General features: G+C 32.8%; 1 protein-coding gene and 1 non-coding gene across 2 annotated transcripts in view; one reads left to right on the forward strand and one right to left on the reverse strand.

Moving 5' to 3' along the window:
* Nucleotides 1–1,213: 1,213 nt before the first annotated feature.
* On the reverse strand, nt 1,214–1,296 carry trnal-cag (transfer RNA leucine (anticodon CAG)). The gene has a single exon. It is a non-coding gene; the product is annotated as a tRNA-Leu (tRNA).
* Nucleotides 1,297–3,197: 1,901 nt separating this feature from the next.
* igf2r (insulin-like growth factor 2 receptor) overlaps nt 3,198–24,913 on the forward strand; it is a 90,674-nt gene continuing 68,958 nt past the window's right edge. The window contains 8 exon segments of the mRNA XM_056480830.1: nt 3,198–3,406; nt 5,984–6,123; nt 15,244–15,362; nt 16,970–17,068; nt 20,817–20,949; nt 21,140–21,257; nt 23,065–23,167; nt 23,244–23,403. Of these exon segments, the coding sequence (XP_056336805.1) occupies nt 3,288–3,406; nt 5,984–6,123; nt 15,244–15,362; nt 16,970–17,068; nt 20,817–20,949; nt 21,140–21,257; nt 23,065–23,167; nt 23,244–23,403 (991 nt within the window). The 5' untranslated portion in view covers nt 3,198–3,287.

Below are 24,913 nucleotides of genomic sequence, written 5' to 3' on the forward strand. Positions count from 1 at the left end.
TGTTAAACAAGCTCTTTAGGTGTCATTGGCATCTGTCTAGCTGTATGATTTGGTGATAGTGCCACCCAGTGGTCATGATGCATATTTACATTGATGAACAAACATTTTGTATGGTTGACTTACAATGACTTCCATAGTAATATATTTTTTTACAATAAAGTGGATGCCACAGCATTCAACATTCTTCAAAATATCGGTTTTGGTTTACAAAAAAACCCTCAAAGGTTTAAAACCACACGAGGAAGACTAAATGAGATTTTTTTTTTTGTCATTGACATTTGTATAGCTGAATGGTTTGGTAATAGTGCTATCTAGTGGTCATGATGCATGTTTACATTGGTGAATAAACATTTTGAATGATTGAAAGCAAAAATCAAACGATTTCATTGTCTTGACTTTAGATTGGAAGTGTAAAGACTCTCTAATTTTGCTTTTTATTAAAATTATAACAGTAATAACCAGTGATGTTTCAAGCTTACTAATGAATATGCAATTACTTTGTGATTTATGATAATGACCTGACTTCATATTTTATTATTTGCTAGGTATGCTGATGTGAGAAGACTTGTGGTTCGTAATTATAAGAATATTGATTCATTCTCTGTATGTTTACTATATAGACTATGTACACTTATTTCTTTCCTACTGGCTTATTTCAGAACTGAGAAGTCGGCGAGTTCCGCTCTGCATTGCATTCAAAGGAAAGTCAAGCTTTGCAATGGCTGAATTGAATTGTTTATTTTTTTGTTTAACCTCCAAATAGTGATGTTCTCTGAAAGATGTTCTGGAGGAATAGAGAATTATGCTTCATAGGTCATAAATTGTGATGTTCAAATGGTAAGGTCTAAAACAATAGTACAATTTTAACAAAGCAACGCTATGTCACATTTTTTTTCTTCATATTTTTCAAATAAGAATTTTAGAAGTAAATTGTGGATTTTGGTCTTATGCATCTATTAATGGACATGTGATTGATGAAATATAGCGTAGCTTAAAAGTTGCCACAATTGCTTTGCAATCTGAAAAGCAGATTTTATTTTGTAAAAAGGACTGACATTAGACCTAAGTTCAATTATGCTCTTTAACACATTTTTAGAAAAAGATTTTGCTGCTTTATTTTTGTTTTCTCATGTGAAAATTGTGGTTTCCAGTTCTGTTGGGATGCAAAATAAAAATACAATGTTGTGAAATGATTGTGGGGGAAAAAGGTTGTTGTCAGAAGTGGGATTCGAACCCACGCCTCCAGGGGAGACTGCGACCTGAACGCAGCGCCTTAGACCGCTCGGCCATCCTGACAGTAATATCACGGTAGTAACACGTCATTCTATCTGTGACAGTTCGCGGAGCCGTACAGTTAGAGGTGTTTTATCTACATTAACATTTAAAATGTCAAATGTAAAACCTTTGTGATGTGTATGGTGTTTAAGCTAAAAACAATACATTTAAACATGTATTTTGAACCATGACTCATTGGCAAACATTGGATGGAACATGTCACTGTTTAAAATGTTACTTGTGATACAAAATAATACTGTCCACCAGGGGGCGCAAGGCGGCTCAAACAGTCTTTAATCAATTCAATCAAAATGTTTTTTTGAGACGTTTATATACTTTAACGTATAATAATTTCAATTAATACATTTTAAGGATTGCGGTTTGTCCTGAAATGTTGCATCATAGTGAGTATAAAGTGTGTGTATATATATATATATATATATATATATATATATATATATATATATATATATATATATTTATTATCAGGGATGGATCTTTGGTTCATAAAGGCCACTCATCATTTAAAGTAGATTGTTTCCATTTCAATATATATTATACTATAATAAATTCTTGAGATTCAAAGCTGATTTTTTAGCATCATTACTCTAGTAATAGTCACTTAAGAAATTAATACACGACGCGAGAAATGACAAAATATAATGTGTATTTTTTAAGTATTTTAAATCGTTACGGATAGTTAAGTCTTTACTGTTACGGTTTGATTTTCGAAATTACTTAACGTTATTTCCTAATCATAGTAAACTTTTACACGACGCAAGAATTTATATAAAGCAAATGTTTATTTTTAAGACATTCTTCAAGCAACTTAAATCGTCAGAGATGACAGTTACGGTTAGTTTTTCGAAAATTACTTTAAATAACGTTAGCCTATTGTTTTACACGACGCAAGAAATGTTATAAAATATAAATGTGTATCATAAGATATTCTTTAAGCAATTAATATAGTTGCGGTGAGTTAAATCGTTACGGTTACGGCGGTGAGTTAAATCGTTACGGTTACGGTTAGTTTTTCGAAAATGGCTTATTTCCTATTCATAAATGTACTTTTACACGACGCAAGAAGTGATATAAAACAGAAATGTGTATTTTAAAGATATTCTTTAAGCAACTTAAATCGTCAGAGATTACAGTTACGGTTAGTTTTTCCAAATTGTCATTAAATAACGTTAGTCTTATTTTACACGACGCAAAAAATGGTAAATATAAATGTGTGTTTTAAGACATTCTTCAAGCAATTTAAATGGTTACGGATAGTTAAATGGGTAACGTTACGGTTTGTTTTTCTAAAATGACTTATTTCCTAGTAATAAATATACTTTTATTTGACGCAACAAGTGATATAAAACAGAAATGTTTGTTTTAAAGATATTCTTCAAGCAATTTTAATCGTCAGAGATGATATTTGCGGTTAGTTTTTCAAACATGACTAATCACAAATAACGTTAGCCTACTCTTTTACACGATGCAAAAATGATATAAAACAGTAATGTGTATTTTTAAGCTATTCTTCAAGTAGTACCAATTTAATTCGTCAGAGATGATTACGGTAAGTTTTTCAAAATTAATTTAATTGTCCTAAATAATGTTAGCCTATTCTTTTACACCAGACGAGAAGTGATATAAACGAGAAATGTATATTTTCAAGATATTTTTCAAGCAATTTAAATCGCCAGAAATGATACGGGTTGTTTTTCGAAAATGACGTTAGTAATCATAAATGTACTTTCACAGGACGCACGAAATTATATAAAACCCCTGAATCTCACAGAGAAAATATGAATGACCTGCTAAGCCCAGCCCCCTTTGATTCGGCTCAAACTTCAAAACTTTTCTGGGTCATTCAAGTTCTTCACACCACGTGACCTGTACCACATGTCATGTCGTCATGTGACTGAGTGGTTCCTGCTACACGGGTAATGATCAGTAATCAGAAAGGACTGCTGTATCATGTCGGACCGAGCGCACTAATTTATTTCCTTGTGTAAAATATGGGTCGTGTTGGATTTTGCGGATTCGCTGGTACTGTAATTATTAATACTTTCCTATTTCTACAATGCGTGTCGTCAGTGGCTTCGGATGACAGCCTATGGTACCAGGATCTGTGCAGGTGAGATCCTAAATAAACAAACACTCTTAACGATGATCTTTGCTGGCTAGGATTGATGGGTATCATATAAACACTCGTTAAGATCTGATTAATTGTGTTTAAACGTGTTTTACTTTCCTAGTCATTGCTTTTTATATCATGATAGTGTGATAGTTATGGCCCTGGGTGCATTTAGGTCTCTAGACACAATCTATGAGGTAAAGTTGGTTTTATATTCGCACATTCCATCGTTTTTTATCACTAACACGGTCTTTATATTGTTTACCGAGCTATTTTGAATATTCAGTCTAAAATCCCGTATATTTACGACTTCAAAACAACATTAGTAGCTACTATTTCATTGACTGTGAACACTGTTGGTCTTTGATAGTCATTGGCATTTACAACTTGTGATACCGTCCCGGTATTGTTTACCACTCTACTTTGAATATTCGGTATGAAATTGCATGCAAGTATGACTTCAAAACAACATTAGTACCATTAAATTGACTGTGAACACTGTTGTTCTTCGATAGTCATTGCTATTGAGATAAAGTTGGTTTTTGTATTACCACATTCGTCCAGCTACAACTTGTGACACCGTCCTTATATTGTTTACCACTCTACTTTGAATATTCGGTCTGAAATTGCATGCAAGTATGACTTCAAAACAACATTAGCTCTATTTAATTCACTGTGTGTGAACAGTGTTGTACTTTAATAGCTATTGGCTGCTAATATAACTTCCCTATTTAGGATTTGCAACTAATACATTTCTGAAATTTATATTAGTAGAATTTATATCAAGTAGAAGGTCATAATGTGTTAATATATAAAAGCAGCTTTACCTCAATGTCATTGCTGCTAATATGCTTTCACTATTTAGAATTGGCAAATAATACTTTTCTGAAATTGTATTATTAAGGATAAAGTCTGAATGTGCAAATATAAAATCAGCTTTATCTCAATGACCCAATCAACAGCATAATAGATACTTTTGTCAAATCAGACAAAGAAGTGTATTCATTTAGGCATGATTGAGCCATCGTGCCATGTTGCTCAAGGTCAATCTTATCATGCTATTTGATTTATTGTGTAATTTACTAAATAAAAAAGTAAGGATTACATAATTACAGTGGTATTTCAATTACTTTTCTAATTAATTGGTCTGAAGCGTAGTTTGGTTACTTAATAAGTACTGGAAATTAATGTCTGATTATGGAATCTTGGCTCAAGTTCTTTACATTTGAGTCAAACAGGATCATTTATTTTAGTTAAAAAAATAACCCCTAAAATATGGACAGTATATATTAGGGCTGTATAATTGATCAATATCGCGATGTGATCATTCGCAATAGTCACATTGCGAGTGTGCAATGTTGAGTTTGGATTATAATTGATTGTTTCTCAAATGTTTTTGAGGCCTGTGACTGTGAGGGTTTTAAAAGCATTCAAGCTTAACAAAGTGTCCCATGTGTAACTTTGACAAATGAATAACGTTAATATAAAACAAAGACTGCAGTATTATTTTACATTTGATTTGTCAATTACTGTATATTTGAATACAGTACAGTTTTATCTGTGCTTGTAGATTTGTTTTAATATTTTATGCACTCCTTACAGAACCATCCCGATCAATTTTTAAAATGATCCATTCTTTCCAAATAGTTATGGAACTAATCTAGTGAAATTGTTTTCATATTGCAATATATATCACAGAATAAACAAATATTGCAATACTAGATTTCCAATATCGTGCAGCTCTAGTATATATAAAAACACAAAAAAGTTTCAAAGAAATAACACCCTTTTTCACACATATTATGAATTTTCATACATGTACATTTTCATTTTTTTTTTACATGTAATGTGCAGTTTTCAGACAAATGAAACCTTCTTTAGTTGAAAATTTTGAGTTAAAATGCAAAATATCTGAAAAACAAAAAATACAATAGTATATGTTAACAATTAGTACCCTAGATTTAGATTTCTACCCTATATTGTCATAAACTTATTCTTAAACACATGCAGTTGTCTTGGTAAATCTTCTTGATTTAAAAAATTGAGTTAAAATGCAAAAAATCTGATTAATAAAAATATGTTTACCTTTGATTTGCTGAATTTTTACCCTGTATTGTCATACTTTAAATTCTAATTGATTTTAAAGCATATGCAGTTACTTGATTAATGTTCTTTATTTAAAAAACTGAGTTAAAATGGAGAATATCTGATTAACAAAAAATACATATTCATAATTACTCTGCTCTGCTGAATTTTTACACTATATTGTCATAACCTGATTCTCAATCATTTTTCTTAAGCACATACCATTGTCTTTATACATGATAAATGTTATTTAGTTGAAAATTTTGCAAAATATATAACATTCTACTAAATTGATTTATACAAAACTGTTGAATTTATATGCAGTGTTTGAAGCAAGTACACTAAAAGTACAAAATTGAATTAGCTTTAAAAAATCCGATATTTTACCTTTTCATAGGTAAAGTAGGCCTAATTTAATAACATTAACTAATTTCTTTGTCTCTAAATCCACTCAACACTGATTTGTCTGTTTTTGTTTTTGTGGGTGTGAAGTTACAAATGGGAGGCCATTGATAAGGACAGCAATGTGAGCTACACTCTGAAGCTTTGTGATTCGTCTCCAAACACAGAATGTGGAGAAGGAAGTGCGGTCTGTGCCCACAGTCTTACAAGTGGGCAGCATCAGTCAGTGGGTAAGTGCATTGCATCAGTGTGCCATGATTTCGCAACAAACACCTGTTTTGCAATGGTAATGTACATCAAGCGAAAGCATAAAAAAACTGTTCGCTTTTTTTTCAGTACAACACATTTAATATTTGAATCATGTTGAGTTTTTCCATTGAAAATAATTGTGGTGTGAATAAACTGTTCTTAATCACTTTGTATTATGAAAAAGCGTGTTAGTTCAATTATAACGGATAATTATAATATTGTGTTGTAGGTCTTCCCAATCTGACCAACACCCGTCCAATCACTAACATTCCATCTCAATAAAAGTTAACAAAAGTTTAATTATTAACTCTATTTACCAACTCTATTTCTATTTTTTTTGAATACATATGGTTTTAATTACCTTCCTTACTATAACATTTGTTTTTAATGTTTTACTGGACCATTAGAAAAATCCTTAGCGTTAAGCCTTGTGTAAGTCTGAAATTTTATTCATAATGATCTTAAAAAGGTCTTAAAAAGTCTTAAATTTGACTTGATGAAACCTGTAGAAACCCTGTAATTTTGTGTTGAAGGGTCACATATTTTCTTCGTGCTGTATATAATTCCTAATTTCTTAATGGGAAGTATCATGTGACAGTTTTGACAGTTATTAGAATTTAATGTTATGTTAGTCATGTGATGGTCTGAATTTGTATCAGTTATTATTACTTCAGTATTCAGTGTCACATGCGCCCTCAGAAGTCATAAAATGCTGATATAGTGCTCATTTCTTCTCCAATTTTGAAAACACTTCTGCTTTTGATTTCTAAACCATGATATAATTATTATTTTATGGCTCCGAATCGAAAGGTCAATATTAAAAAAGTTAATTTAATTAGTCATAATTTTTAAAATGGCTTCTCTGTTACTTGGATTGGATTGCATTAATGCATCATTGCTTAATAAAATGACAAAGTTTTTTAAAAGCCAAAACATATTGACTGCACTCTTTAATCCGCAATAGTTACACCGAAAGACGTGCAGCCTGGAGTCATGATTGTAGTCATTGCAGTTTAACCATCATCATCATCATCATCATTTTTCTTCGGTTTAGTCCCATTATTAATCAGGGGTCAAAATTGAACTAATCTACGAAAATAACTTAAGATCACAGTGCAAAAATAAGTACACCACAATGAAAATGTTAGGGAAAACTATTAAATAAAATTGTAATAAATATGAAAAATCCAAAGAACCATAAAAAGTATTACATTTAGCTGAAATGCTGTAGTTTGTATTTTTTTTGCAACCCCCTCAATTGAATATAAAAGTATTATATTCCTGTTCCTGAATATGTTTTAGTGACCACACTCTTGTTTTATTAAAAATTACTGTTTAATAAAACATACACCAACATATATTGTCTATATTCACTAAGAAATGGTATTGTCTTTCTGTTCTTAAAGATGTTTTGGTGACCACACTCTTTATTTTATTAAAACATACCGTTTAATGAAACGGTTTGTTTAAATACACCAATATATATTGTCTATATTGGCTGAGAAATAGATTAAAACATACATTTTCAAAAGGCTCATTTATGCTGTGTACTATATATTATTAAAAAAGTGTTGTTCCTAAACTGTAAATGTGATCTGTTTTTGCCATCAAATCATCATTAGCTATGTTTCCATCCAAATGTTGTAAAATGGGTGGGCCTTTAAGGGGCGGGCTGCAGTTTGGTGTGTGTGTGTGTGTGTGTGTGTGTGAAGCGGAGAGGGAGAGACAGAAAAAAGGAGCGCTTTTTTCACAATGAGACTCTTTTGAGTGCTGTTTCCTCTTTGGTGACTGATTTAGTTGTACCACACGGAGAATAATAAATAATTGGACCAAGTTACATGTGTCCTCGTTCATTCACCTGCTGCAACGAAAAGAGAAGGGAGTTAACCCCGAAACTAATATTCTTCCGCCCTGGAGTAATAAGTGAATCTCCCCTGCTATCTTTAACACCACAAAGAGACCGAGCAGGAAAGGTTAACACAAAATTCGAATTTAATTTATACCCAAAACTGGAATATCGCATAAAAGACATGCGAATAAAGCAACGTTTCCATACAATGAGTCAAAGAGAACAACTTCCTGATTAACTGGCGCCAAATATCAAACATAAAAATGGAATTTGCTGTGGTAGAGAAAGCTGTGTGAAGCTTTTCTTTATTTAGTAAATTACTTGCACCTCAGAAGAGCTTATGCTGGCACGCAATAAACATGTGGTGGCATTTGAAGGCGTGACGCAGAGCACAGGTGCTCTCGACTATTCTGGAGGTAATTAATAATATAATAACACTAATACTGAAATGGTTAAGGCGTTTTAGAATGACCAAAACAGCATTTCAGATGTCTTACAATGTGCTCAGGCTGCTGGTTTGTCACATGATCTCTTATAACAAAATCACATGACTTTTTTAATGTGCATACTGGAATTTGTTCGGCAAAAGTGTTTCCATCATAGTTTATGCGCATCTTTTCTTATTAAATAAAAAAATATCCTACTCAGTTCTGCGCATACGTTTGTTTATACACATTTTCAAAATTTGTGTGCATCTTGGCGTTTCCATCAACTTTTTTATGCGCATATCCAAAATGCGCATGAAAATAGGTGGATGGAAACATAGCTATTGAAGCTGATATGTCAATAAACTCAAAACTCTCTGAGCAATAGTGTATATAATTTCACTGTCGTTACATTTCACTTCATTTTGTGGTGCAGTGTGTCCTGAACATGATGTGGTTGATAATGTTTCCTATTGATTCAATCTCCAAAATGCTGAGTTGGACAAAGAAATGATTGATGATTTGTTTTTGTTTTTTTTTGCTGGGTCTGTAATCACGTTAAACCTTAAAATGCTTCAAAGGAACTGCTAAATGGTTCTCATTATTTTTAACCATCTCTGCAGTAGAAAAGTCTGTCACCCAGGGCTGTATTAAATGCACGGTCATACACATGGTCATTGCTCTTATCTGTGCGCTTGTTTGTTTGGCCTTATCCAACTAGTCAGCTGACCTCCATATGACACTAACCTGTCTTCAAAATACAGCGACCAATAATGGTGTCGGATTCTGTTAGCTCAGAACAAACACCAGAGATATTACATCATAAACCATGTGACAAAATAAGATGACATGCTGATTGCATCTGTGTGCCAATATTCGTATCTCTAGCATACAGTACAGGAGTTGATTATTTTGTGATTATATTGCAAATGCAGTTGTGTGTTGTACATTTATACTCTTAAAAAATTATCAAATTTATAATGAATTGTGGTTTTCAACATAATCATAATAATAATAATAATAATAATAATGATAATCAATATTTCAATAATACTCATGTTTCAATAATAGTGATGTATTTTGAGCAGCAAATCAGCTTATTAGATGATGGATTAATGTTCATAAAATAGCAGTATTTACACAACAGTTAAAATAAATCATATAATATTTCACCATATTACTGTTTTATTGTATTTATTGTAACATTTTAAGGTCAAAATTATCAGCCCCTTTAAGATATAATTTTTGCGATAGTTTACAAAACAAACCATCATTATACAATAACTTGCCCTAATTACCCTAACCTGCCTAGTTAACCTAATTAAGCCTTTAAATGTCACTTTAAGCTGTATAGAAGTGTCTTGAAAAATATCTAGTCAAATATTATTTACTGTCATCATGGCAAAGATAAAAGAAATCAGTTATTAGAGATGAGTTATTAATACTATTATGTTTAGAAATGTGTTTAAAAACAATCTTCTCTCTGATGAACAGAAATTGGGGAAAAAAATAAACAGGGGGGCTAATAATACTGACTTCAACTGTACAAATATTTAGCATAGAGTATAGGAGTTTGTGCATTGTCTATTTATACTTTAAAAGAAGGGTGAAAAAGCAAATATATAATGAATTCCACAAAAATATGAAGCAGCAGAACAGTTTTCTACATGAATAATAATCCGTGATGTTTTTTGAGCTGAAAATCAACTTATAAGATGATTGATTTATTAATTTTCATAAAATAGCTAATATACATTTTTGTATTTTTAGTATTTTATAAATAAATCATGTGATAAAATAAGACAATATGGATCTGTGTGCTAATATACATATTAGTAGCATACAGTAAAGAAGCTGTTTATTTTGTAGATATATTACAAATGCAGTTGTGTATTGTCTATACACTTAGAGAAAAATATTATTTAAAAAAAACAAAATATGAAATTAATTGCACAAAACATGAAGCAGCACAATGATTTTCGACATCGTCTCTTGAGCAGCAAATCAGTTTATTTGATTGATGGTTAATTAATGTTCAAAATTGCACTTAAATATATTATATAGCTATTTTTACACACGATATTACTGATTTATTGTATTTATTGAACTTACACAGCACAATAAAGTACAAATAAAAAAGGAATGTGACTGAAATATCCGCTAAACGATAGAACATACAATGGAAAATGTACTATTTTTGACTTGGTTTTTATATTTCGACTAATTATAAAGATAAATGTAAGGCAGCTCAATTTTTAAGATTGAGCAGACATGCCCAAAGTAGGGCCCACGACCCAAAGTTGGCCAATTGTAACCTTTGATTTGGCCCACCATCCCATCTGAGAATGAAAGAGGGGTTGGGGCAATGCCTTTAACAGATTGTCAGATTCTAACATCATTAGATAATTTGACCTAACCTGTTTGTTTGTTTGTTTGTTTGTTTGTTTGTTTGTTTGTTTTATTTAGCTACAAAAACGCAAATTGGGATTAAATGTTTCAATTAAATATAAATTAATCTGAGTTTTTAAAATGTAAATAGTCACTCAACAAATAGAGGACTATGCAAAAGACATCGGTGAGCAAATCAAGGCAAAAACTATATAACTTCATTCTGTTATAAATGAAATTATTATTATTATTTTTACTGTAATAAGTTCATTATACAATGTAAAAAATATATATACTGTTATTATAAAGCAATGATTTTTAGCTGTTTATAAATATTATTAAATAAATTAGGTAATTACCCACTGCAACTATATTAACCTTCGGCCCACTAGAAGTTTGGGCACCCCTTCTTTTAAGGATACGTATCATGTGACGAAATTAGACAACATTCTGATTGCATGTTCTAATATTCATAACATATTTCTAGAATACAGTGCTGAAGTTGTTTTTGTAGCCATCGTCCAAACGCCATTGTGCATTGTCTATTTATAAAGAGCTTCATGCTGTGATCTCTATGTGGTTGATTATAGTTGTGCTGGTCTTCAGTGACACAAGCTTTTGCGGTTGGTTTGTTTCCGTTATGAGGCTTTCAGGCCTACTAATGCGTGGTTCACACAATAATGTTGATGCATCTGAAAGTGTGTGCATTTTAGTGTGTGTGTGTGTACTCACTCACACATCCTGGTATTCTTTATCTTGTGTTCCTGCAGTCGTTTAACAGTAAGTAGGTCAAAGTAATCTTGCAGCAGGTGCGGTATGAAAAATAAGTACAGTAAGAAAAATAAGTACATGTATTCGCTGTAAAAAAATCAAAAAATTAGCAGTTTTCCATCTGTTGTAATTCAACAGTAATTCTGTTTTTATATTTTTTTATATATTTTATTTTTTTATATTATTTATCTGATCTTTCTTTCAACAAGTTGTAACCCTAAAAAGTTGACTTTATTAACATTTTTAATAGTTTAAAGTGATATATTGTCTGGGTGTTGTATATGATGGTATAAAAACTTTGTAATAAACTGCCAGTACATTTTCTGTTATTTTACAGACTTATTCCTCTTCTATATTATCTCTCATTATATTATTTTCAACTTCTCAAATGTCAATAAAAATCACTTCGTTAAACTGTAGAGTTGAATTTTCAACATCAAAAGTCGTCAGAGCAGAGATCAAGCTCCCATAATGCAATGACCAACCATAAATAAACGGAAAACACTTCTGAATCACAAAATAAAGAGTGTATGTGTATATATATGTATATATATATATGTGTATATATATATATATATATATATATATATATATATATATATATATATATATATATGTATATGTATATATATATATATATATATATATATATATATGTATATGTATATCTACATATATATGTACATATATATGTATGTATATATATATATATGTATATGTACATATAAATGTACATATATATGTATGTATATATATATATGTATATGTATATGTACATATATATGTACATATATATGTATGTATATGTACATATATATATATATATATATATATATATATATATATATATATATATATATATATATATATATATATATATATATATATATATATATATATATATATATAATTATAAATATAAATATAAATGACAGTTATTAATACTTTTAGGTCTTGTTACGTATAATAGGTCATGTAGCATTTGTTGCATTACATGAACTGTCTTTGAGACATCTTGGTCTGAAATTTAAGTTATTTGGAGTTATTTCAAGTTTTTTAGTGCAAGTCATGCTTTATTCTCTAAACCCCTCTACCTAAGCTTAAAGGGACAGTTCACCCAAAAATGAAAACTTAATTTATGAAAAAGGATGCCAAACTCGTATTAAATTAGTTTATTCTGTTGAACACAAAAGAAGATATTTTTAATAATGCTGAAAACCTGTAACCATTGATTTCCATAGTAGTAAATACAAATATTGGATATTAATATTGTTACAGGTTTCTGATGTTCTTCAAAGTATCCTCTTTTGTGTTTAACAGAAGAAAGAAAGATCATGTTTGAATGTTTTTGAATTATTCAGTTTTGTGTGAATTGTCCCTTTTTTACCTACTGTTGAATCCTTATTGGTTTGTGCTGTGCTAGTTTTTGGCATGTACTGTGCAATATTATTGTTTTACCAACCTGATACAATTGCAAAATGTGAATTGTGCAAGGACGGCAAATAGCATAGAGCTTTCTACCCCATAATGCAAAGCAATCATCCTAATATCAGCTGTAATTTGAGTTTTATTGCATAATGAGGTCATGTGATGACACTGTGGTGCACTAATGTGTAAGAAGTTATCATCATTATTATTTGATAACATTCTTAAAACAGATAATGCTTTACAATAATTTTCTATTAGTTTTTAGTAGTAAATGCATTATTATGAGCAGTTAGATGCAGCATTTATTAATATTTGTTGGTTAGCTTTGAAAAGTCAAATTAAAAAAAAAAAAACAACAGCAAAAAAATTGGTATGTTGTTGTTGTTATTATTTAATATTTCTATCCATAAAAGTAAAATATGATTTAATAAAACATATATTCTGGCAATTACAAGTGTCATTGTAAGTTAACATCGTTTGAAATGGTTATATATTTATTAAAAATAACAAAAATAAATTTGTTATTGTTAAAAAAAATCTGTAAAAAAAAAAAAATTTTTGTTAAAGCATTTGAAAAGTTACATTTGTTTAAAAAAAAAAAAAAAAAAAAAAAGGAAATTTTTTATTTATTTATTTATTTTTTCATACTCAAAACCGGCTCAGATGTGTTAAATAATATAATTTTTTTTAAAACATTTATTTTTGACCTTTTTGCCTTTATTAGATAGGACAGTATTTAGACAGGAAGCTGGAGAGAGAGAGGGGGGGGGGGGTGTCCTCAAGCTGGGATTCAAACTCGGGATGCCCTGATGTGCTACTGCACCATATGTCGACATGCTAACCACTAGGCTATTGCGCTGACGATTAAATAGCATTTCATTGTATCAATGGCTTACTAACTCTCAAAATTATCATTAACTAAGATTAAGAGAAACTTTAATTCTAAGTTTATGTTAAAAAAAAATGTATGCATGCAAAAAAGACTGTGCAACAGCCAGTACACTAGCATGCATCTACTTTTTCCACACATGGCATGTAAAATACTCTTGAGTGGCTTAAAATATCAACCATAGTTTGTTTGGCTGTAGTTGGCATGTTTATAGAAGCATTTGTCAACTCGATGACGTTATTAGGTAATATCCTCATGTTCTTCCTTCCCATGAACTTCCAACCCCTCTAAATCACATGCTATAATATTTGTTTTTACCTTTTTTGGTGGCGCTAAGACATTTACTGGATTCATCGTGCAAGTAAACTTTAGATGTCTTTGATTTAATGAGCAATTTTGTTCACTGTATTATGACTGTTATGACTGTTATTACTCTTAAAGTCTTAAGTAGGACTGCACAATATATCGTTTCAGCATCGATATCCCAATGTGATCATTCACAATAGTCACATCGCAGGATATGTAATGTTGTGTTTGCTTTATAATTTATCAGTTGTGTTTGTTTTTGAGACATGTGATTGTTAAATGATTTTAAAAGTGTAATTTGGGTGGCATGGTGCCTCAGTGGTTAGTACTGTCGCCTTGTAGCAAGAAGGTTGCTGGTTCAAGTCCCAGCTGGGCCAGTTGGCATTTCTGTGTGGAGTTTGCATGTTCTCCTCGTGTTGGCGTGGGTTTCCTCGGGGTGCTCTGGTTTTTCCCACAGTCCAAAGACATGCACTATAGGTGAATTGGGTAAACTAAATTGGCTGTAGTGTATGTGTTTGAATGAGTGTTTCCCACTACTGGGTTGCAGCTGGAAGGGCATCCGCTGTGTAAAACATATGCTGGATAAGTTGACGGTTCATTCCGCTGTGGCGTCACCTGATGAATAAAGGGACTAAGCCAAAGGAAAATGAATTAATGAATATATGAATAACTATTAATTTCATTGAATTTATTTATTTTTATTATATTTATTATATTTTATAATATTTATTTTTATTCTTCAATTACTGTACCTAAATACTGTTAGACTCAGAAAATGATAAAACTGTTTATTTTAGTTGCACCTTTTTCTTTATTGTTTTTATAGATTACTGATTAGATTGTATGGAGATGCACTCCCACTGCACAATCATCCCAATCAGTCTAACATCATAAATTATTTTCAAATAGAGATATCAAGTCATCTGGAATAACAATATCTGTTGCCGAATAAAAGAAATATCGCAATGTTACATTTCTCAAATATTGTGCAGCTCTAGTCTAAATGTGTTTATTTAAACAATTGTCTTTTTTTTATTATTGACAGGTGAGCTCTCTCTGACGAAGGTCTCGCCTGCTGTGCTCGATTTCAACAGCTCGAAGAAATGCGAAGACAAGAAGAGCAACGTTCAGAGCAGCATCACCTTTCAATGCGGCAAAACAATGGTGAGCTTTCCTTCACAGCGGGCTCTGTTAGTCAGAGGTGCTGTGAACAGACTGTGACATTTGCGAGGCTGTTTATTTCCTTCCTTCCGTCTTGGTTAAAAAAAAAAAAAAAAGACAGATGGAAGAACGATATAATGTTGCAAACTGAAATTAGGTGTGGCTAAAGTTATTTTTAATTTTACTCTGATTCGTATATGAGAGATATCCGATTCGTCTGCTCGGTTACTCTCATTAGATTTGTGCAGTTTTGGTTTCAGTTGAAGTTAGAATTATTAGCCCACCTTTATATTTTTTTTTCTCCAATTTCTGTTTAACGGAAAGAAGATTTTTTCAACACCTTTCTAAACATAATAGTTTTAATAACAAATTTTTAATAACTGACTTCTTTTATCTTTGCCATGATGACAGTAAATAACAGAGCAGGGAAATAAGTATTGAACACGTCATATTTTTTCCTTGGAATAATATTTCCAAAAGAGCTGTTGACATGGAATTGAACCAGATTTAGGTAAACAATATAAAAATAAAACAAAACAAATCTGAAAAATTAGTCATGTGTAATAACAATAAAATGACACAAGGAGAAAGTACCAAACTACTGAACTGTAATACTTTATATAAAAGGCTTTTTTTGGTCATGGCAGCTTAAAGACGCCTCTCATATGGACGATGAAGTCACATGCAGTGAGTTTTTCCACAGACTGAGTGTAAAAAATCTTGTAGCTCTGTGGGTCTCGTCTATCAAATCTGATCTTTAACTTGTGTTTTATATTGGATTCGAGTCAGGTGATTGGCTGGGCCATTCTATAGCTTGATTTACTTTCTCTGAATGTATTTGAGAGTTTCCTTGGCTGTGTTTTGGATCATTGTCTTGCTGAAATGTCCATCCTGGTTTCATCTTCATTATCCTGCTCATGTAGATGTTGGACTAAAGCAGCTAATATTATATTCATTTACAATTAAGGAGGGCAGAGGGTTGCTGAAGAGCTACTGAGAGATTTCAGCCGCTGTCTGGGCTTTCACTGCCTTTCTACACCTCCTTTCTTCATGTGTTCAATACTTTTTTTCTGCATTATTTCCTTTTATTACACATAACTTAATTTGTAAACTAATTATATTTGTTTTCTTTACATATATGGATTTCTTTAGTTGTTACCATCATCTGGGGAAAATTTCAAGTCAACAGCACCTTTAGAAATATGTTTTCTGAGAAAAATGGTGATGTGTTCAATACTTATCTAGCAATATACAGCGGGGAAAATATTTTTCAGGATACTAGTATTCAGCTTTAAAGTCACATTTAAAAGCTTAACTTGGTTAATTAGGCAAATTAGGGTAATTAAGCAAGTCATTTTATAACAGTGGTTTGTTCTGTAGACAACATAAAATATAAAAAATATATTGCTTAAAGGGGGCTAATAACATGGATCTTAAAATGTTTTTACATTTTTTTTTTTAATCCCTTTAATAAAACTGACTAAATAAAACAAATAAGACTTTCTCCAGAAGAAAAAATCATTTGGAAAATATTTAAAAAAAGAAATCAAATTCACAAAAGGAGTTTTACTATCTGAATGCTGACTTTTTTTTTCTTGTTTTCCATAAAGGGCACGCCAGAGTTTGTCATCGTCTCCGAGTGTGTGCATTACTTTGAGTGGAGGACGTATGTCGCCTGCAGACGTGATAAATTTAAACCGCATAAAGAGGTGGGTAAAGGTGACGAGACTGACGTGATGGCATTTGACAGTCAGAGCATGAAGGTGGGGGAAGTTGTGAACATTAAAGTGTTTGTCTGCTGGGTGGGAAACAATTAATTTAACTAATGCTTGATCGAGGGGGCGAAACGGATGGCCTCACAGCAAAAAGGCGCTGGTTTGAGTCCCAGCTGGGCCAGTTGGCATTTCTGTATGGAATTTGCATGTTCTCCCCATGTTCACGTGGGTTTCCTCCACAGTCCAAAGACATGCACTATAGGTGAATTGAATAAACTAAATTGGCCATAGTGTACGACTGTGAATGTGAGAGTGTATGGGGGTGTATCTATGGAATAAAATCACTGTCATAAATATTTGTGCGTAAATATAATTGACACATCTGTAATTATAAAATCATATAGGAAAACGGAACATACTCGTAATTTTACGAGGGTACAATTCCAAAATTTGCGCTTTAGAACAGACACAGATACGACATTTTCTTTGTCTGTTTGTATGTGACTGATGAATTTATGATGGGTGTACTTTACAAACACAAAATACAGTTTCCCCACGGACACGACAACCTTATTACGAGTACGAATAAAACAGCAACACTCCACTGTCAAAATTACGTCACCGCTGTCACAGGCATTAATAGTACACTTAATAATCAAGCGAGAGTCATCGATCACAACAGTGCGCTTGCTGGGCACTCGAGCTCCCACACACCATCTCTTTGAGAAATGTCCGTCATGAGCTGTAATAAAGGTTGAGACTTAATGAGGTCCATTTTTGCTGTGTTTCTTGGACATATTACAGAAGCAAAATTAAGAACGGGCCAAGGATAGTGAGTTAGCATAATGTAAGTTAACGTTGCAGGCAGTGAGCGCAGAATTTCTCAGTAAATCACTTAACGGTGTTTAACTATAACATGACATCTGTTGATCAAGTAACCCGTTTTTAACTGTTTAAGTTAAGAAAAATTGCTCAAAAAAAAAAAAATCCTCGTAGCTGTTTGTGGTGAACTATAGCCAGGGACTGCTGTACCTAAACTAGAGAGTTGGCATTTTATATTTTTGTCTCCTTCATAAAAGCTTCACTTGTTTCATTACTGGATATCATTTTGCACTAATCTTTTGAGCGAATGATTCAGTGACATTTTAAACAGTTGCAGTATAATTAATTCATACAATCTTCATGTCAAGTTGCATTAAAAAGTTTACTTTATTTTGATAGCCAACCATAGACGTCAGAGTTTATATCTTAGTTATGAACTCAAGTATTTTTGTTACAATTTAAATGTTGGGAATCAGAAATAATGATACTGTGTAGTTGAAAAAAATAAAGCGCTAAGCTAAGTTATAACTAGTATACTATACGTGAAAACTGCTCTCTCTGTGTCAAACAAACACAGATCTTAATGTCTCTGTGATTGTGTTTGATGGATATGATTACATTGATGTTTGAAGTGAGATCACAGTCTTGTATTATCTTAATCCAAGCACCAAAATGTAAAAAAAAAATCCAGATTTTTATTTCCAATATTTCCAAGAAATTCTGCCTAATATCTTATTTTAAAAAGATGCCTCATTCATACTAGAGCAAACAGAGGAAATAGCAGTGACTTGCTGTAAAGATATAGTTCACCCAAAAATGAAACCTTACCTTTGAGTTTCTTTATTCTGTTGAACGTAAAAGAAGACATTTTGGAGAAAGCTGAAAACTGGTAACCATTGACTTCCATAGTAGGAAAAAAAATACTACAAAAGTCAATGGTTACAGGTTTCAACATTCTTCAAAATATCGCCTTTTCTGATTAACATAAAGTCAAATAGGTTTTGAACAAGTGAAGTATGAGAAAATTATGACAGAGCTTTCTTTTTGGGTGAACTATCCCTTTTGAAAAATCATCTTTAAAGTCTGTCTTAAACTAAAATTAAACTTAGTATTTCCCTCTACTAATCAGTATAGCCACTTAACTGTAAATACTCTTATATAAATATTTAAATTTTTTATTTGTACAGTCATATCATTTTAAAGTCAACAATGCATATATTGCACATAAACTATATAGATGTGTGTGTATATATATATATATATATATATATATATATATATATATATATATATATATATATATATATATATATATATATATATATATATATCTCTATTTAAACTATATAAATGTGTATATATCTATTTAATCATCTATTCGTCTTTAGCTTAGTCTCCATTTCAGTGGTCGCCACAGTGGAATGAACTGCCAACTTATTTAGAATATGTTTTACGCAGTAAATATGGATACCCATCCAGCTGCAACCCAGCATTTGGGAAACATTTACTCACACTCATACACTATGGCCAATTTAGCTTATTCAATTCACCTGTACCGCATGTCTTTGGGTTAGGGTTAGGGTTAGGGTTAGAACATGCAAACTCCACACAGAAATGCCAACTGGCCCAGCCGGGACTTGAACCAGCAACCACCTTTCTGTGAGGCGACAGTGTTAACCACTGAGCCACCGTGCCACCCCTATATATAACTTCAGAGTAAACTTTTTATTAATTCATTTTCTTTTTGGCTTAGTCCCTTTATTAATTAGGGGTCACCACAGCGGAATGAACCACCAACTTATCCAGCATATGTTTTACAAAGCGGATGACCTTCCAGATGCGACTCAAAACATGGAAACACCAAAACACTCTTGCATTCACTCACACACACACACACACGCACACACACACACACACACACACACACACTGGCCAATTTAGCTTATTCAATTGACCTATAGACCAATTACCAACCTACGTCACACAGATACCTGGTTGCAAAAAAAGACAGGTTGCAATAGTAAACATGTCTTGTTGTGCAGTAGGATGCCAACTTCTTTCCTTGTCTTTGGCTAGGCAGATTTTAGCACTCGATTTTTAGCACTACATAGTGTTGAATCTGGTAATCATGGAACATTATTTCTTGCACATGACCACACAGAACAACATTGTTGGCATCCAAAGACTTGTAGGCCTTTAACTTCTCTCTTGTAAAATCACTTGGAGTTTCAATGAGATTGTATATTTGGGGCTGGATGCTTGGCCATTTTGTCTTGTCCAATATCCATTGGGAGGGTGCTATCGCAAATGGACCTGCCAGATGAACGCCACTCACTTTAACGTTAATTTTGCAGAATCACTGTGCTTATCACTGGGTGACAAACTGTTTTAATACGCTGAAAGCATTATGTAGATAAAATATAATATGTAATCAATATAACTTATTTCTAAGACAACAACAAACTCTGTACCGCGTCGGATGTCATTACCTCACTGTAAATGCTAGCGCTCCTGGTTTTTTTCTGCCACCTCCCTGCGCGCGCATCCTGGATGTTTACAAACATGGTAATTGGTCTACCACATGTCTTTGGACTGGTGGAAACCGGAGCACCCGGAGGATACCCACGCCAACACAGGGAGAACATGCAAACTCCACACAGAACTGACCCTGCCGGAACTTGAACCAGTGACCTTCTTGCTGTGAGGCGATTGTGCTACCCACTGCACCACAGTGAAGCCCCAAAAATGTTTTATTGTTTACTTTATTTTCCACTTATTTAAACGTCATTGTGTGTTCCTGTGTTGATATGTGTGTATGAACCCTGAGCTCTTGTAAGTTTGTGCACACTTGTCTCATTCTGATTTTAATCAGCAGTTTTTGCATTTTACTAATATGCATTTTTTGCTTGTCTTTGTGCAGGTCCCTTGCTATGTCTTTGACTCTGATGGAAAGAAGCATGACCTCAACCCGTTGATAAAACTCTCAGATGGCTACCTAGTTGACGACCCGGATGATGAGATAGATTTCTACATTAACATATGCAGAAGTCTAAGTGAGTTTTTGTAAAGTGCTGCAGGGGTGTGCACTTCTCATGAGTTTGCCGCCCAGTCAACAAACATTTTAGTCACTTAGCTGCTTTATCAAACAAAAAACATGCAAAGCATCAGAGCTGGTTCTTATTTAAATAACCAAAATATCCAGTAGTGCTCTGCATATAACTTTGATAATTTCTCTCTGTCCAGATCGTGTTGGAAGCTCCTGTCCTGAAGGATCTGCCGCCTGTCTCACTCACACCTCTGGTAAAGGTTCTTTCGACATGGGTCAACCTGTTAACCAGCTGGAACTGCTCTCTAATGACAAGTATGTACCAATACTACAGGTTCCAAATTATGTTTTAATGGTTTTCCACAATGCAGTGAGCTTATACAGTACATCCGTAAAGTATTCATAGCGCTTCACTTTTTCCACATTTCTTTGTTACAGCCTTATTCCGAAATGGATTAAATTAATTTTTTTCCTCAAAATTCTACACGCAATACCCCATAATGACAATATGAAAAAAGATTTTTTTTTTAATTGTTGCAAATTTATTAAAAATAAAAATAACAAACATACAAAAACCAACAAAAATATAACATGTACATACAATATGTATTCATTGCCTTTGCTCAATACTTTGTTGATGCACCTTCGGCAGCAATTACAGCCACTCCTTTGATATTTTGGCGGTGTGCTTCACTGTAGAGGTGGTATTAGCCTAGTGATGAGTGGTGCCTGGTTTTCTCCAAACGTAACGCCTGGCATTCACTCCAAAGAGTTTAATTTTAGTCTCATCAGACCAGAGAATTTTGTTTCTTATGGTCTGATAGTCCTTCAGATGCCTTTTGGCAAGTCCAAGCAGGGAGTGGCTTCTGTCTGGCCACTCTACCATACAGACCTGATTGGTGGATTGCTGCACAGATGTGTGTCCTTCTGGAAGATTCTCTTCTCTCCACAGAAGAACGCTGGAGCTCAGACAGATTGACCAGCGAGTTATTGATCACCTCCCTGACTAACGCCCTTCTCCCCAATCACTCAGCTTAGATTGCCGGCCAGCTCTAGGAAGAGTCCTGGTGGTTCCAAACATCTTCCACTTACAGATGATGGAGGCCACTGTGCTCTTTCAGAGCAGCAGAAATTTTTCTGTAGCCTTCTCCAGCCTTGTGCCTCGACAATCCTGTCTCGGAGGTCTACAGACAATTCCTTTGTCTTCATGCTTGTTTTGTGCTTTGACATTCACTGTCAACCCTGGGACCTTATATAGACAGGTGTATACCTTTTCAAATCATGTCCAATCAACTGAATTTACCACAGGTGAACTCCAATTACGCTGCTGAAACATCTAAGATTGATCAGTGGAAACACAATGTACCTAAGCTCAACTTAGAGCTTCACATAAGAGGCTCTACATAAGTACTTATGTACATGTGATTTTTCAGGTTTCTTATTTTTAATATATTTGCAACAATTTAAAAAAATAGTTTTTTCACATTGTCATTATGGGGTATTGTGTGTAGAATTTTGAGGAAAAAAATTTATTTAATCCATTTTGGAATAAGGCTGTAACATAAAAAATGTGGAAAAAGTGAAGCGCCATGAATACCTTCCAGGTGCACAGTATCGGTTATTCATTCAGAACAGAGCTTACATCTCTGATATACTTTATATAAATTGTGGCATTAGCTATTTTTTTCCTGTTGACCTACATTTACATTTAGTGATTTAGCAGATGCTTTTGTTCAAAGCGACTTACAATTGACCCTTCGCTAAGCCCCGCCCTCTTTAGTTACTATTATTACGCCTGTCAAGCTTTCGTGCCTTTCAAAGCTAATACAATATGGATGCGCTGATGTCAGACATTCCCAGGGATATAATTAGTCATTTTTGGTGAACAGGAGAGATATCTGAGAAAGCCAGACAAAAAAGCACTGTAGTATGCATAACAGGAGTAGATTCACGATATAATACGCAAGGCCTCTTAAAGGAGTAGTTCGCTCAAAAATTTACTCGTTATTTTCTTGCTATTATCTCAAGTGACTTCAAACCTTTAAGTGTTTATTTTTTCTGTTGAGCACAAAATAAGTTATCTTCTTAAGCAGCTATAAATATCTGATCTTCTATTTTTCAGACTAAGACTTCGGTACGAGGGAGTGAAAGAAATCCCAGAATTCTGTGATGTCCACAGTCCAGCAGTGACCATTACATTAATTTGTCCCTCAACAAGGCAATCGGTAAGAAGTTGCCTAGTGTTTCCTCCGTTATATCTACAGTACTCAGCGATCTCAGTTTTCTTCAATGGCTTTTTAGGGAAGTAACCCTAAGATGATCAGCAGCTCGAACTGTCGGTATGAGATCGAGTGGGTGACGGAGTACGCCTGCCATAGAGATTACCTGGAGAGTCACGACTGCAAACTGACCAGCGCTCAGCATGACATCTCCATCGACCTCACACACCTGACGCACAGCTGTAAGGAAATTGACAATGAGCTGATTTAAAAGCATGTTATTTCTGTGAAAATAATTATTGATTTTGTTGATTGTTGAATAAATTGCAGATATCATTGTGTCATGTTATTGTGGCACTATTAAGTATATATATGTATATATACCGTTTTAAAGCTGCAATTCATCGGCGGATCGCTTGTATGTCAGCTTATAAACAAACCAGCTGATCGATGTGACTTTTAAACACTTCAGTGTCCCTGTATCTGTAGGTACACTCAGTAAACAGCGGTGAGTTGGGTGAACTGATGACCTTCATGGCCAACCATAGTCATTTCTGTTGATGGCAAATGTGATCAACAGCGCTCAAATGTTAGCGGGAAATGGACATTTTTAAAACTTCAGTACCGGTACCTGATATCGAATTCCAGTATTGTGACAACCCTATATATATAGATATATAGATAGATAGATATAGACAGACAGACAGACAGACAGACACACACACACACACACACACACACACATACATACATACATGCATACACACACAGTTGAAGTCAGATTTATTAGCCCCTCTGTTTATTTTTTTTACCCCAATTTCTGTTTAACGGAGAGATTTTTTCAACACATTTATGAACAATAGTTTTAATAACTCTTTTCTAATAACTGATTTATTTTATCTTTGCCATGATGACATTAAATAATATTTGACTAGATATTTTTCAAGACACTTCTATACAGCTTAAAGTGACGTTTAAATGCTTAACTAGGTTAATTAGGTTAACTAGGCAGGTTAGAGTAATTAAGCAAGTTATTGTATAGTGAAGGAAACTAATGTATTTGTTCTGTAGACTGTTGAAAAAAATATAGCTTAAAGGGGCTAATAATGTTGACCTTAAAATGGTATTTAAAATTTTTAAAACTGCTTTATTCTAGCCGAAATAAAACAAATAAGACTTTCTCCAGAAGAAAAAAAATATTATCAGACATACTGTAAAACTTTCCTTGCTCTCTTAAACATTGTTTGGGAAATATTTAAAAAAAGGAAAAAAAAAAAAAATCAAAGGGGGGCTAATAATTTTGACTACAACTGAATCTAAATATAAGTATTTATATTATGACTTATCAGCTCATTTAAAAAAATCTAATTAATTACACAATGTGGCAATTAATTAATTTAGTTGGCATTTAGTTGACATTTTATTTTGTCCATAGCTAAATTAACTTATTAAAGCATTAAATGCTAAATGATATAAATGAACCAGCTAAATTAAACTAAAATAGGAAAATATAAAAATAAAGTCTTACTCAAAATATTAATATTTAATATTGTTTCGTATAATACTAAAGTACGATGAAAAACTTTAATCTAAAACTTTTCAGTTTTAAATTTATTCTTGGCAGCTATCTGAATAATAAATGCTAAAATTATTAAAACATTTATTAAATGAATGTTGATGTTGCCAGAACATACAGTTTAAAGGGCGCCTATTATGCAAAAATCACTTTTTAGGGGGTTTAAACACAGTTGT

Source organism: Danio aesculapii, chromosome 20 (assembly GCF_903798145.1).
Source record: "Danio aesculapii chromosome 20, fDanAes4.1, whole genome shotgun sequence".
Lineage (NCBI taxonomy): Eukaryota > Metazoa > Chordata > Actinopteri > Cypriniformes > Danionidae > Danio > Danio aesculapii.